This window comes from Impatiens glandulifera, chromosome 6, assembly GCF_907164915.1.
Source record: "Impatiens glandulifera chromosome 6, dImpGla2.1, whole genome shotgun sequence".
Lineage (NCBI taxonomy): Eukaryota > Viridiplantae > Streptophyta > Magnoliopsida > Ericales > Balsaminaceae > Impatiens > Impatiens glandulifera.
Genome location: NC_061867.1, coordinates 53,871,293 through 53,883,969, shown reverse-complemented (window position 1 = coordinate 53,883,969; position 12,677 = coordinate 53,871,293). Strand labels below are relative to the sequence as shown.

The following is a 12,677-nucleotide window of genomic DNA, read 5'->3' as shown; positions in this document are numbered from 1 at the left end:
TTTTTGTTTACTAAATATGTGAGCAAATAGTGTGAATCTCATGTACTACTAAAAAACAATTTGGATCCTTCAAAATTTCAAATCACATATATATTATGATTGGTTTGATTTGAAGTGATTTAAAATGATAAATATAATTTTTAAATATAAGAAGATAATTTGACCCTAAAAAGAAGATAATTTAACCCCAAAACCTTATCGGCACGTTTTAAGTAAGAAATCGAACCGTGATATTTTATCTCTTAAATTTATAAAATATTATTATTAATTGTACTCTCTAAATAATTCAAAATCTAAATCCACAATATTTTGTGGACTTACTATATATTGAATCTCTTTATAACACCAATATTATAAAAACTCATCTTATGCCTTATCATAGAATTTCGTGAAGAATTATTTTTAATACAATTTTTTTTTCATACCAAAAGAACCATGGTAGGTTTTCTATAAGAGATTAAAGATTTCAGATTCTATTCTCATTAATAACGTTCTAATTAACCAATAGTTAAGAGTCCTGACTTTGAAGTCAGCCAACCCGAAAAAAAAAAAAGAAAAACAAACATTTTTCAAATAAAAATAGCATCTCAAAAATAAAAATATTAGCTTTTCATTATTAGCAACATCATACAATAATACATGGGTCAAACCACAAACATCATTTTTCACACCCAAATATTTTCAACTAGCCACAATAAGAAACACAAACTTAGGAATTATTTTCCACCATATCTATTCACTATATGGTAAAGAGGACTAACCAACCCAAAAAATTTCCTAACTATGTGTGATACATACTCGAGAACCTCGTTTAGGTCAGTGATATAGTGAAAGACGCGAACAAAACACAAAAACATACCTGATTAAGATCCCAATAGTATGACCTTCCTTCGCCAGTATTCACGAAACCTCTGTCTTGCATACTCGATGTAATCAAAGTCAATGTCGTTAACATGTTCCTGAAATTTTAAATATTCATGTTTTTTGTAGTCCATCATAGAATTGGGAAAATGTCAATAAAGGCAAATATTAATCTACTGAAAAATACCGATATTATCCCCCATAAACCCCAAAGGAGATGGCTTGCAAGAGTGTACATTTCAACATCTCGAATCAAATCATCAAGTTCCAAGTTCTTAGTCTGGTTGTCTGCAACGAAAGACCATAACAAGACATGAACATTTTGAAAAAAAACAACAATTTATCGCATCAACATAGCTTCTAAATAAGTGAAATGGAAGAAGCATAACAGGGCCAAAGGCTCGAAGAAGGATAAGATAGGGGTATTTAGATTCACATATATCACATATGTTGGTAATTTTTCGATGATGTTTAAGTTTGACAAATAATGTCATAACTTGAACTTTACTGTTTTTTGATGGCTTTTTCACCATTTGGTTGAGATCTTAGCGATTAGTTGGATTAGTGAAATAAATTTTATCCTTTCAACCAACAAAAAAAAGGTTCTTTTGATAACCTGGAACCTTATGGCATGGCATTCTTTTTAAAAATGTTGGAATGTCAATGATCTTTGTTTTTGACTTGTAACAACTCTTGTCATGACTTGGATTGTAATGGGGTTCTGTATCTTAAAACAGATCCATATACATATGTTTTTCATAAAGAAATAGGACCCTTTCGTCAATTCACTTTTTAGTTATTTGCATCAAACAAGAGTTATTCAAAATGAGGCAAGAGTATGAACAAATACATACCCGCAGAATTCAAATAAGCACGTAGGAATCGCTGTCGTTCATCCACATCTGTAGCATTTCAAAGATCAAAAGAATGATCAACAGTTAAAAAAGAAACTGGATTACTACATATATATATATATCAAATAAATCTTACTAGGGTATTTAGTGTAGTCCAAAATATGAGGTGTATCAGTATGATAATCAGCAGCCATCTCACAAAAGTGATTTGCTATGTCATAAGCAACAGGATTGTAGCTAGCATATTCATAATCCTTGCAAGATAAAAATTCGCAAATTCGAAAACAAGTTATAACATGATCATGATTCCCGAATCAAAAACCTAACAAAAATGAACTCACTCACAATGAGAGTTAAAGAATTGGTCTCTTCATCAATCATTATGTTACCATATTGCAAATCATTATGACAGAAACCTATGCATAATTGTTTGTCAACATTTGACAAAGTCTTCTCCAAGAATGATATTTCTTCACCCATTGAATCTAGACGAAATTCTTTTACTTGTTCAATGGAAGCCATGTTCTTAGCTGGTTCAAGCCATTTCCTGGATTAAATGAAGAAACAGAGTTTCAAACTTCTCTACAGATTACAGAATGTGGGTATCATTCACCATTCAATAACATACCTCAATCTTTCCCATAAGAACACTTTTTTAGGACCGGAGATAGGAAGATCATGGAATTCCTTCATTTTAGCTGCTATCAGAGCAGATATACTTGGGTTACATAGATCAGAAGCTGATAATGTCTGAAATAATCAAAGATTTAAAAGGGTTTTATTCATTCATTCATTCTGAATCAAACAAACAATGAACAGATTTAAGTTAAACAAACCCGGGCATGAATAAACTCTTCTAATCGACCATTTGAGAATCTTCCAAGAAGACGAGGACCCTGACCATGATGAGACATACATTCAAAAGTACGGATCTCATCAGCCCGATTGAAGAAAACATCTACACCCTCACCGTATATTCTCAAAAGAACCTTTCTCGATTCACCTTCTTTGTCCTTTGGCCATTTAATCTGATAAACTTCATTAGTCATTGCACCTTTCAATGGTATGACCTGAAATGAATTCACATCTTCGATTTTGATACCCCATGATGAAGCTAGTGATTCTAGAATCTTCTTTGCGTCTGTTGGCAAACGATCTTTGCCAAATTTTGGTGAACTTCCGGCTGAAACCATTTTTGTGGGTGGGAACAATAATGGAAATTGAGATAAATCTTTAGCAAATTTGATGATTTTGGAAGATGGGTAGAATTTGTTTGACCTGAAAGCGCGAAATTAGGAGTATTTGTCGCTCTTTGTTGGGTGAAAATCAGATTTACAGAGAAATTGGAAGTTGGAAGAGAGATTGTATTCGTCGTGGCGGACACGTGTCGATTGGTAAATTTTGTATTTTTTATCAATTGCCGATTGGTTTAGGTATCATCGCCTAAGAGAAGTTTCAAAGTCAAACGATCGAATCTCATCCGTTTAACAATGAGATTAGGTCATTCGGTGATGAAGATGAAATGTCGGTCTGAACAAAAGGGTGCGGATGTAAATAATCAGAGTTATTTAATTCCGAGTTTTTAACTATTCAGCTCGTTAGTTCTAGTTCGTGAACATGTTTGTTTAGAGTCTTGTTAATGGGCTCATGAATATATTGGTTTAGAGTCTCATTATGAATTCGTCAAAATATTCGTTTAAAGCCTCATAAAATTATTCGTTTAGAAACTCGTTTATAGATTTGCAATCGCAAACATGTATGCATGTTTATACATTAGTTTTAAACCTCATTTAATATTTATTAACTCATGAAAGAAAGATGAAGTTCTCCACTTAACTGAAGCCATCTTATAGATAGTAAACCAGCTTTTAACGAACCCTTGTAAAGAACTGATCTCGAGTAACTCATTAGCCCAACTAAATATATATGAATCGAGCTTGACCTTAATATAAAAATTCGAGCTTAGTTCGAGTCCGAATATATGCTAAATGAGCCGAATTCTAGCTTAGAACTGTTCTGCTTAGATCAGCGATTAGGATGTCGCGGAATGATGAAATAATTTTAGTTTTTAAATATCATTATATTTAAGGACGTGACATTAATGAAAAGGAAAAAATCGCAAAATTAGTACTAGGCACACTAACACCTCTGAAAATTCATAGACTAACATTTTTCTAACCTTACTATAAAATAAAGTTCTAACCTCAAATGGCTCAAATAATAATTAAGTTATTTAAAAAAAGAAAAAGGTCTAGTTACTATCTTTTTCATGGTTGAATTATTATTAGGACTTGAACTCATAGTATTTTCTCACTATAAGGTTTGAACTTTGACACTAGAACTTATAGTATTTTCTCACTGTAAGGTTTGAACTTTAAACAGTGTCATTTAAAATTCGAACTTTCCTAGTTTTAATAGTTATAATTTTTGGCCAAAAGGACTACCTTAGTATTGATTAAATAGGTTTTCTAATAGAATGTTGAACTAAATTAAAGGTTTTATTATATATATATATTGTTTACAATTTATATTAATTAACTCGAATTAAGACTACCACAAATACAACGAATTCAATTCAATAACAAAAACTAGTTCAATAAAATGTTGGGTTTCGAGTTTTCAAAAAGTTAAAGCTAACCAGGCCAATCTATAAATAAACGTCGAAGGGAATTAACTATGGAAGACTATAACATGTTAATTAATGTGTTAAAGTAAAATCCCACATATTTGTAAAATAAATGCAATATTCTCTTTAAGTGTTAAATAAATTAGGCAATAAAATATTTTTCAACCTTAACTTATGATAAATCCTATCACATTCATATACATGAAGGATGATATTTCTCATGATTGCGGTAGAACAACAAATAACGACAATAATTAGTATGTCATTATTTTTCTACATTAAACTCCCTTTATTTTTGCGATGTGACGTGTGTTTTCATGCCCGAATTAAAAGTTTATGAAACTCTAGATGAGGAAGATCTCGTAGATATTCTAATTAAGTATGAACTATCTTTGATTCAAGGTTTCACCTTTAAGTTTGTGTCAAATCTTATAAATTGTCTTTGTTTTATAACTTCAAGATTTACTAATATTTTGGTGATTTTGTAAAGTTAAAAAGAACAATTTGTATTCAACCTAAATTTCAAAAGAGTCAGAATATATATAATTAACTTGAAACCTTTGAAAAATCCAAAACCAATTAACAAAATGCCAAAACCAACCCCCCATAGAAAGGTCAAATTGTTCCCAACATAACAAATAGGACATAACCCATGTCTTTGGTCCCCATAACCATCCATATTTTCTCTCCAAATTAGTCCTAATTTTTGTCTCAAGAGATTTCACATTATCAGGAAATTGTTCTTCTATGTCCCCATTGTTGAATCCCTTCTTCATTGTCTATCCAAATGGCTTTGTTTCACACTTATTTTAAATATTTTCTTAAGCTTTAAGCCCTATTTTGTACCAAATACAAATATTCACATGCCTTGTGGTCCCCAACATTACAAATGGTATCAGAGTCGACTTATTGATAATAATGAACTCACGGGAATAAAAGGGTGAAACATGATCATCCAATTCTTGAATCGTACAAATATGATGTCACGATCAATTACAATTGAATTAAAATTTATTAGTGATAAAGTCATGAGAAAATTGAACTATAACGGTTCATTTGCTTTGCTTAAGGTGTGTATAACATATAGCTAGATTTCCATGTTCATTTGTCTTAATCAAACTTAAATCTACCCTCAAGAATAGTTTAAATTGAAAGGTTAAGATAAATTGTAAAGGTGTGAAATGAAACTCAATAAACAAAATATCCTAAATTGGATAGCTAGGCTTAAGGGACAAGACATACATCCATTTGGGTCATTGTTATGTTTTGCCGTTGGTTGCATTGACAAATAGGATTTTTCCTCTTTTTCAATTTTGTTTTGTTTCATGAAGATGATAAGGAGATTGTCTTAATTGGATGGTCCCCTAGACCAATAACCCACAAGTGGTTTTCTTGATAACTAAAAGAAAGAAATATTGGCCGCGATGGTTGAAAATGGCCTTGGTTTGATCTCGATCGTCACATGGGCGAAGGAGAGGTTCACATTTGGAACTACTTTATCGGTCTCGATCCAGAACTAGATGAGAAACTAATAATATCACATTTGAATTCGTACCCAAATGAGATCACAAAAACAAAACTTAGTTAGACACTTCTAATCTAGTTTCGGATCAAATCAAGGAATTGTTTTCAAATCGGGTGAATGAAATATAATTAAAATGTCATAAGGATGAAAAGAATGTGTCAAAATCTTGTTTGTTCTATTTGCAAATCGATTTATTGAAGATTAGATAAACATGTTTATTAATCGATATAATCTTGCCTTTAAATCTTGTTCTATACAAAGGAATATATTATTGTATATTCATGTCCCAACCGGTCTCTTTCACATATTTATGTTTATCATATTTATTTTCTTTATCGAACCAATCTTCACTCATATTGATTGGTTAAAAAAACAAGACTGGACTCTGAATAGCGGATTTGAATCAGTTATAGGTAAAAAGAAAAATCTTGGGATTTTTTAAGATCTCTAAGAACTCGTTTTATGTTAGATTTTTTTTAATAAAAATTCTCATTTCTTTTTAACCAATCAATCATTCAATTAATCAACTAAAATGTTATAACTTTATTTTTATAAAATTTTAAACATTATAATAATCCAACTTATTAAAACCCCAAATAACATAATTTTTCAAAAACCCAATAAAAATCTCAAATGACAAAACATCAAACAAGCTCTAAGTATTAATCAATTCCTTTAAAAAAAATTGACCATTTCAAAATAGTATTATTCATTGAGTTATATTAACAATGATACTTTCAAACTAGTAGACTTTTAACAACAAGAAAATTATTGAAATGGTGGACCTTGGAATCAAATTGGCTAGAACAGTACATCAAAAAGAACAAAAAATGGCTTATAATAAAAACAAAAAGAGAAAAAAAAAAAAAACTTGTAGGGTTTGAGTAGCCATTTCAACCACATCTTGAGGCAAGAAAATGACAATAAATTTAAAATTAAGAAGCCTTGAATTAAGGAGCAAAATTTTAATAATTGTTCTTGTTTACAAAAACAAAATGACAAATTTTGCACAAGTATTTTATATTCTATAACCATATTGACCCGATTCTTCGCAATACAATCTTTAAACAATGAATTCAAACACCGGTAAGTCTCTTCAATCTCCGAATCATGTTTCTGAAAGATTAACAAAACAAAAAGATTAAAAATTATTACATGAACACATATCTTTATAAGAAGAACAAAATATATTTTTTTTTTACCATTAATGGTTCTTTTGCAATAAACAATGGCCTCGTAAATTGAGTTATCGATACTCCAATCATACGAAGAACAAGACGCGCTTGGAGATGCTAGTGGAGAACCATTACAACTCTTGACTTTCCGCAAATCATTATTTGAAAAACAATATCTCATGTTATTTCGTTGAGGGGACATTATAGGAGTTGTATTCAAGCTCTTCACCGCCCGAAGTTTCCTATCGATATCATCCACTTTTACACTTCTCCTCAAGAACACAACTTTTCTACACAAGGGCCGAACAAACCAAAAACATTTTTGCAACAATCTCTTCGATCTTTTTCTCCATGATTGATTCACTTTGTGTAACAATATCGAAGGTGCCGGTTTAGGTTCTTCTAGAATAGAATTCTCATGACCATATAATGGAAGTATTTGGCCATCACAAAAGATTTCATCAGCATGAACAAGAACAAGTGATGATTTAGGAGAAGGAATGTCGAAGTTGAAATTACGGGCCTCTTCCAAGGATTTTTGAGATAGTAACCTTCCAAATACTTGAATTTGATCTGAATTATCAATAGATGTTCTTGATGAACCAAACCCATCAAAGAAAGATGCTTGATTTGCTAGCCAACTGCTGGAAAAGCTCTCTATTGAAAGAAGTTGTGAAGCTTCCATGGTTTTAGTTTGGAAAAGTGAAGTGTAAAGATGAAGAATAAATGTTTTTTTTTATATACTAGTTGGAGTTGTGAGGGGCTCACATGACAAAGAATTTTGTATCTTTTGACCTATTTATATATTTATTGGTTCATGTTAAAATAATATAAAGAATGATATATCTTAACAAAAACTAATAAAACAAAATCGCGAGTTAATATACCCGCCAACTATGGAGATCAAATTAGATTATAAATTTGAAGAAACCTAGAGACAATTTGTAATCTTTGTGATATATAATTTTTGTGAAAACAATCTTATCTTAGAATTTAGCTTTATGTAAAATATAGAATTATGTTAACTTAATTTAAGGTTAAGCTAAATTAGTCCCTTAATTTTAACCTAACAAATATAATATTTATTTACTAAATAAAAATTAAAATAGTTAAAACATTGTAAACAATGATAATTATCTTTAGATAAATAAACACAAACAGTTATCTCAAGATAATTTATCATTATCTTTAACATCTGTTTAAGTGAAATACAAACTGTAAATACACCGATTCTACTCTTAAGTCTCATTTCCCGTTTCTTATATTTGGTCTTACTCCTTAAGTTTCGTTTCACATTATGTTTTGGCTTCGTTTTCGGTTGTCAAAGCTTCGTCTTTGGCTCTATTGTTTCGTTTCGACGATTTTGTCATCAACTGACATCAAAAGAGTATTAGATTTGCGAGATTTCCTTACCTTATGCGTTGATAAAGAATTTAATTTAATAATATTGAGGAAAAAGTAAGATTAAAGAAGAACTAAATTATTTGTTTATTTCTCACCTAGTAATGAATTTGATAGATTTTTTTGCCAAACTAAGTAAAAAAAATTATTGATTTCTTCAATCTTTCCATAAAAGAAAGTCTTTTTTTTTTTTTTTTTTTTTTTAAATCTTCCATTATATGAGGTGCAGCAAGTTTAAAGTCATGACTCATGCAACAAAATGAAACAATGACAGTATTATCAAAGCATGGAACATGTTAATGACATGGCTATATCTGATTAATACATCAGCGCCATGTCATCATTAAAATTCAGTAAAAAATTAAATAAATAGACTTATAAAGTCTGTCACCAAACATGTTATTTCTTCTTCTTAATATATAAAACTAACGGTATTAACCTCACCACCATTTCGATTGAGAGATATTGTTTAAGAACATAGTGACATGGAAATACCTAACTGCCAAGTCAGCGCCATGTCATCATTGAATACCGTAAAGAATAAAGAAGCATATGTTTGTTCTTTTCATGACATTCTTAAAGTGTGCATTCGTTTCGCTTGCGAAAAAAAAATATAATGACATGACGATTCCTAGTTGCCACATCAACACCAAGTCATAAATGAAATTAACCGATTAAAGAAGATAAAGATTAGAGATTCTTTGAATTAGATTGATTATATTCTATTAATCATTTAACCATAGTTTATAAATAGAAAAATATACCAATATCGTAATCTAATTGTTCATTTTATTACAGAAAGAATTAGAAAAAAATAAAAATGGAAATCCAAATTTCAAAATTCTATTAAAATATACTATTTGTATATTCCACAGAAAGGGATTTATTTTCTAATTGGTTGTCTTGTGTTACATTTTAAAATCTTGAAAGGCCATTACAAAAATATATCTTTCAATATATTGTTAAATTAATTTTAGAAATTCAATTGTGGACCATAAACCTAATGTTCTTCCAGAATATTCTAATTCATGTCTGTATATAAATCATGCATCTAAACAGGGAAAATACAAAAACAAAACAAAAAGAGACCAAATTAGATTTGCATGTCTCCTTCCTCCAAATCATGATTCAAATTTATAGATTTGTTTTAAAAGAAATAAACACATATTTCACACAAATTATGTCATGATTTATAATAAGTTATTCAAAAGAAAGTTCAATTAACATCTAAAAAATATGACCAATAAATGTGATTATTATAAATAAAATAACAATTCACCACTATCACTAACCACTATCACTAAGAAAACACCCTTACTCAGAAGACCGATTAGTCAGAAACGTCTAGAATGATTTTCTTGTTTATTCGATTTTCTGGTCTAGTTTGATTGTAGTTTTATTTTTGAGAAATGACTTATTGTTATTTAATTAAAATTTTAAAAGAGAAGAAAAATATAAGAATTTTGAAATTATGACCAAACATCCCTTTTCCTAATTTCAAAAGTAAACAAACCTATGAATTCAAAGGAAATAACAAGTTCTTAGAACAATTTAGCAAAGAAATACAAAAACACTTATTTTTTTAGAAAAACAACATTATGAGTACCCAACAACCAACAACCAACAACCAAGCATTCATTTCTCTCTCACATTGCTTCCTTTGTGACTTTAACCAACACAATTCCCATCTTTGACAAAGCTCCAAATTCGCAATAGTGATTGTAATTCTTCTCTATGTGTGAATAAGAGATAGACCATCAACAACAATATCATTCTATTCTTGGTTTTCATTTCTCCTTGTTCTAGAGAAAATTCTAGCATTTCTCTTCATCTAAACATGATACACAAGGCATCCATAAAAACATGATACACAAGGCATCCATAAAAGTATTTGAATAAATTGGACTTAAATAAGTTTCCTTTAATCTTTAAAGTACTAAATTTCTAATACCACTCCAATTAACTATGAGAGTTTGTAAGATTAAATTGTTGACTAACTGAACTTACATTCACATAATAAATTAGATATCGACTCATCATAATTGATGCATATGACACAACCAGTGTTAGGGATAGTCATAAACTTGCTCAATCGATCTCTAGTCATCAGCCTACCACTATAAACCAACCAAAGTGTAATATGATGTCGATGTATGATCCTAGAAGACCATACACTGTGATACCATTCAACAATTTACCCTCGAGAGCGAATACATTGCCATGCCAAACTGTAATTAAATTTGTTATTGATTTCAATCTTCCATTCATGCATATCGCCCCTTTCTTGGATGTTTATACGGTTGACAATCTGAAGGATTCTTGCCCCATCCGGATTTGACCTTATAATATTATTGCATTGAACTTCCATAGCATCACGCACAGTTGGCTGCTCTCTTCTTATTCAAATGTTTCTGGCTTCATAACTCCTAAGGAGGGAGGCTCCTTCGAACCATAGATCATACTAGAATAGAGTGCCTCTTTCATCGCCGAATTTGACTTGATATAACAGTGTTGCACTCTGTTCCAATTATGTCAACATTTGCGAGTTTATTTTAGTTTCCAAAATCCCCTTTACCGTAATTTTATTCTTCTCAATAACCTTCTTCATTTCCCTACATTTTAGAGGGTGATTGAACCCTCTAATGTTCTAGGTGACAATGTTCATTAATGTTAAAAGGTATTTGATTCCCGATTCTGCTCATTTTCTACTTTTTCTCTTTTCTTTGCCCTTGATGATTTTATACCATCATTTGTTTCAACACTAATCTTGGGCTTTATGCTTTAACAACCAAATATTGAATGATTTCAAATGATAGGGCATGATTTCAACTCGTCCTTATTTAGATTACCCTCATTTTGTACAATCATCTCATCAGAATTAGCCTTTTGATTATTCTGACATCTCACAACTTGATCCCTATTACTCTGAACTTCCTCTGAAATATTCAAATCTTCAGTCTGTTCATCTTTTTTATCCTCTGCCTCTTCTTTACTTTCATTCATTTCATCCTATTTTGATGTGTTTGAATATTTTCCACCTTTCTCTGCACAGTCTAGTCTTTGGATTGAGTTTCTCTTTAGGAAATTTATTAATTGGGTGTAGAAATGTCTTGAAATTTGTGCATCTATCATACCTCCATTCATAATTAACACCAATGTTAAACCTATCTCCCAATCTGTCCACAAATTCCAACCCCGAGAAAGGGTGCTTTATGGATGAATTTCAACATTCACTTTTGCCGTATATTTTATTGTTTCCATCAATAGCTAGATGAATCACTGTGACTTTCTTAGAAGACTGACAAAATAACCAATGACCATACTATTACAAATATGAGAAGAATATCCCTCAAAGTGACCCAGATTTGCTCCAGGATTGTAGGTAATATCCATATAGAATGGAGTAATACGCTTAAAGTTGTAGCCTGTAGGCGCAATTATCTCACCCAAATTTCACTTTCAATGATCTTTTTAATGTGTTTGATTGGGGAAATTTGAGCAAATGACCCTAAAAAGGCCCTTATTTTCCCTAGTGGTCACCGCATAAATTTTATTGCGCTGGTGACCACTTTATTTTTTTTGACGAAAATACTCCATCACGTAACGCGATGGGAATAGGTTCTTTATATAAATACTCATTTTTTTTTTCATTTCGTTATTTTCATTTTTCTCTCTTCTCTCTCTACTCCGCGTTCTCTCTCTCTCATGACGACCATAGTGGAGGATGAGAAGAATGTGGAGGAGAAGAAGGATGATGAAATGGTGCTCAGCAAAATTGTGTGACAAGAGATTGAGAAGAAGAAGAAGAAGGATGAAGAAGATGATGATTTGAAAGTATACAATACTCCTCCTAAAGCAACAACATTTGGGCAAAATAAGAGGATGAGGAAGCCGAAGTTAGATGCCTCGTACACCAACTTTTGGGAAAACTAGCAAAGACAAATGATTCAATAAAAGTCAATCCGCTTCAAAAATTTGAAGATGATCTGCTGGATGAAGTAAAAAAAGGATGAATGATCTAGATACCAAAAATGAAAAAAAGAATCTCCATACTTGCGAAGCAGGGAAGGAGGTGTTTGATAGAATTTTAACAAGCTTCACATGGATTCAAGATACGGTAAGTCGTGTAATTCATCATTAATGTTATTCTAACAAGGTTCTTTGGTATAAATACTGAATGTTTTCCCATTATGCAGGAAATCGACACATGCTGCCACTTGTTGAGAAAAAGGATT

The 12,677-nt window shown here is 30.9% G+C and overlaps 2 protein-coding genes across 2 annotated transcripts; both read right to left on the bottom strand.

Annotated features, from left to right (window-relative positions):
* Positions 1–636: 636 nt before the first annotated feature.
* LOC124941790 (probable choline kinase 2) lies at positions 637–3,201 on the bottom strand. Its single transcript, XM_047482143.1, has 7 exons — positions 2,552–3,201; positions 2,344–2,465; positions 2,061–2,262; positions 1,852–1,969; positions 1,716–1,763; positions 1,049–1,149; positions 637–959 (listed from the first exon to the last, which is right to left on the bottom strand). The coding sequence occupies exons 1-7, from the start codon at positions 2,906–2,908 to the stop codon at positions 864–866; spliced, it is 1,044 nt and encodes a 347-aa protein (XP_047338099.1). The 5' UTR covers positions 2,909–3,201; the 3' UTR covers positions 637–863.
* Positions 3,202–6,974: 3,773 nt separating this feature from the next.
* LOC124943909 (probable membrane-associated kinase regulator 6) lies at positions 6,975–7,726 on the bottom strand. Its single transcript, XM_047484366.1, has 2 exons — positions 7,069–7,726; positions 6,975–6,982 (listed from the first exon to the last, which is right to left on the bottom strand). The coding sequence occupies exons 1-2, from the start codon at positions 7,724–7,726 to the stop codon at positions 6,975–6,977; spliced, it is 666 nt and encodes a 221-aa protein (XP_047340322.1).
* Positions 7,727–12,677: the final 4,951 nt, after the last annotated feature.

Excerpts from the sequence above, each read along its gene's own strand:
- LOC124943909 (XM_047484366.1), bottom strand. The coding sequence starts at position 7,726 with ATGGAAGCTTCACAACTTCTTTCAATAGAGAGCTTTTCCAGCAGTTGG.
- LOC124941790 (XM_047482143.1), bottom strand. The coding sequence starts at position 2,908 with ATGGTTTCAGCCGGAAGTTCACCAAAATTTGGCAAAGATCGTTTGCCA. Across the intron at positions 2,263-2,343 it reads TTCTTATGGGAAAGATTGAG|GAAATGGCTTGAACCAGCTA; the intron begins GTATGTTATTGA and ends CATTTAATCCAG. Across the intron at positions 1,764-1,851 it reads GGACTACACTAAATACCCTA|ATGTGGATGAACGACAGCGA; the intron begins GTAAGATTTATT and ends GAAATGCTACAG.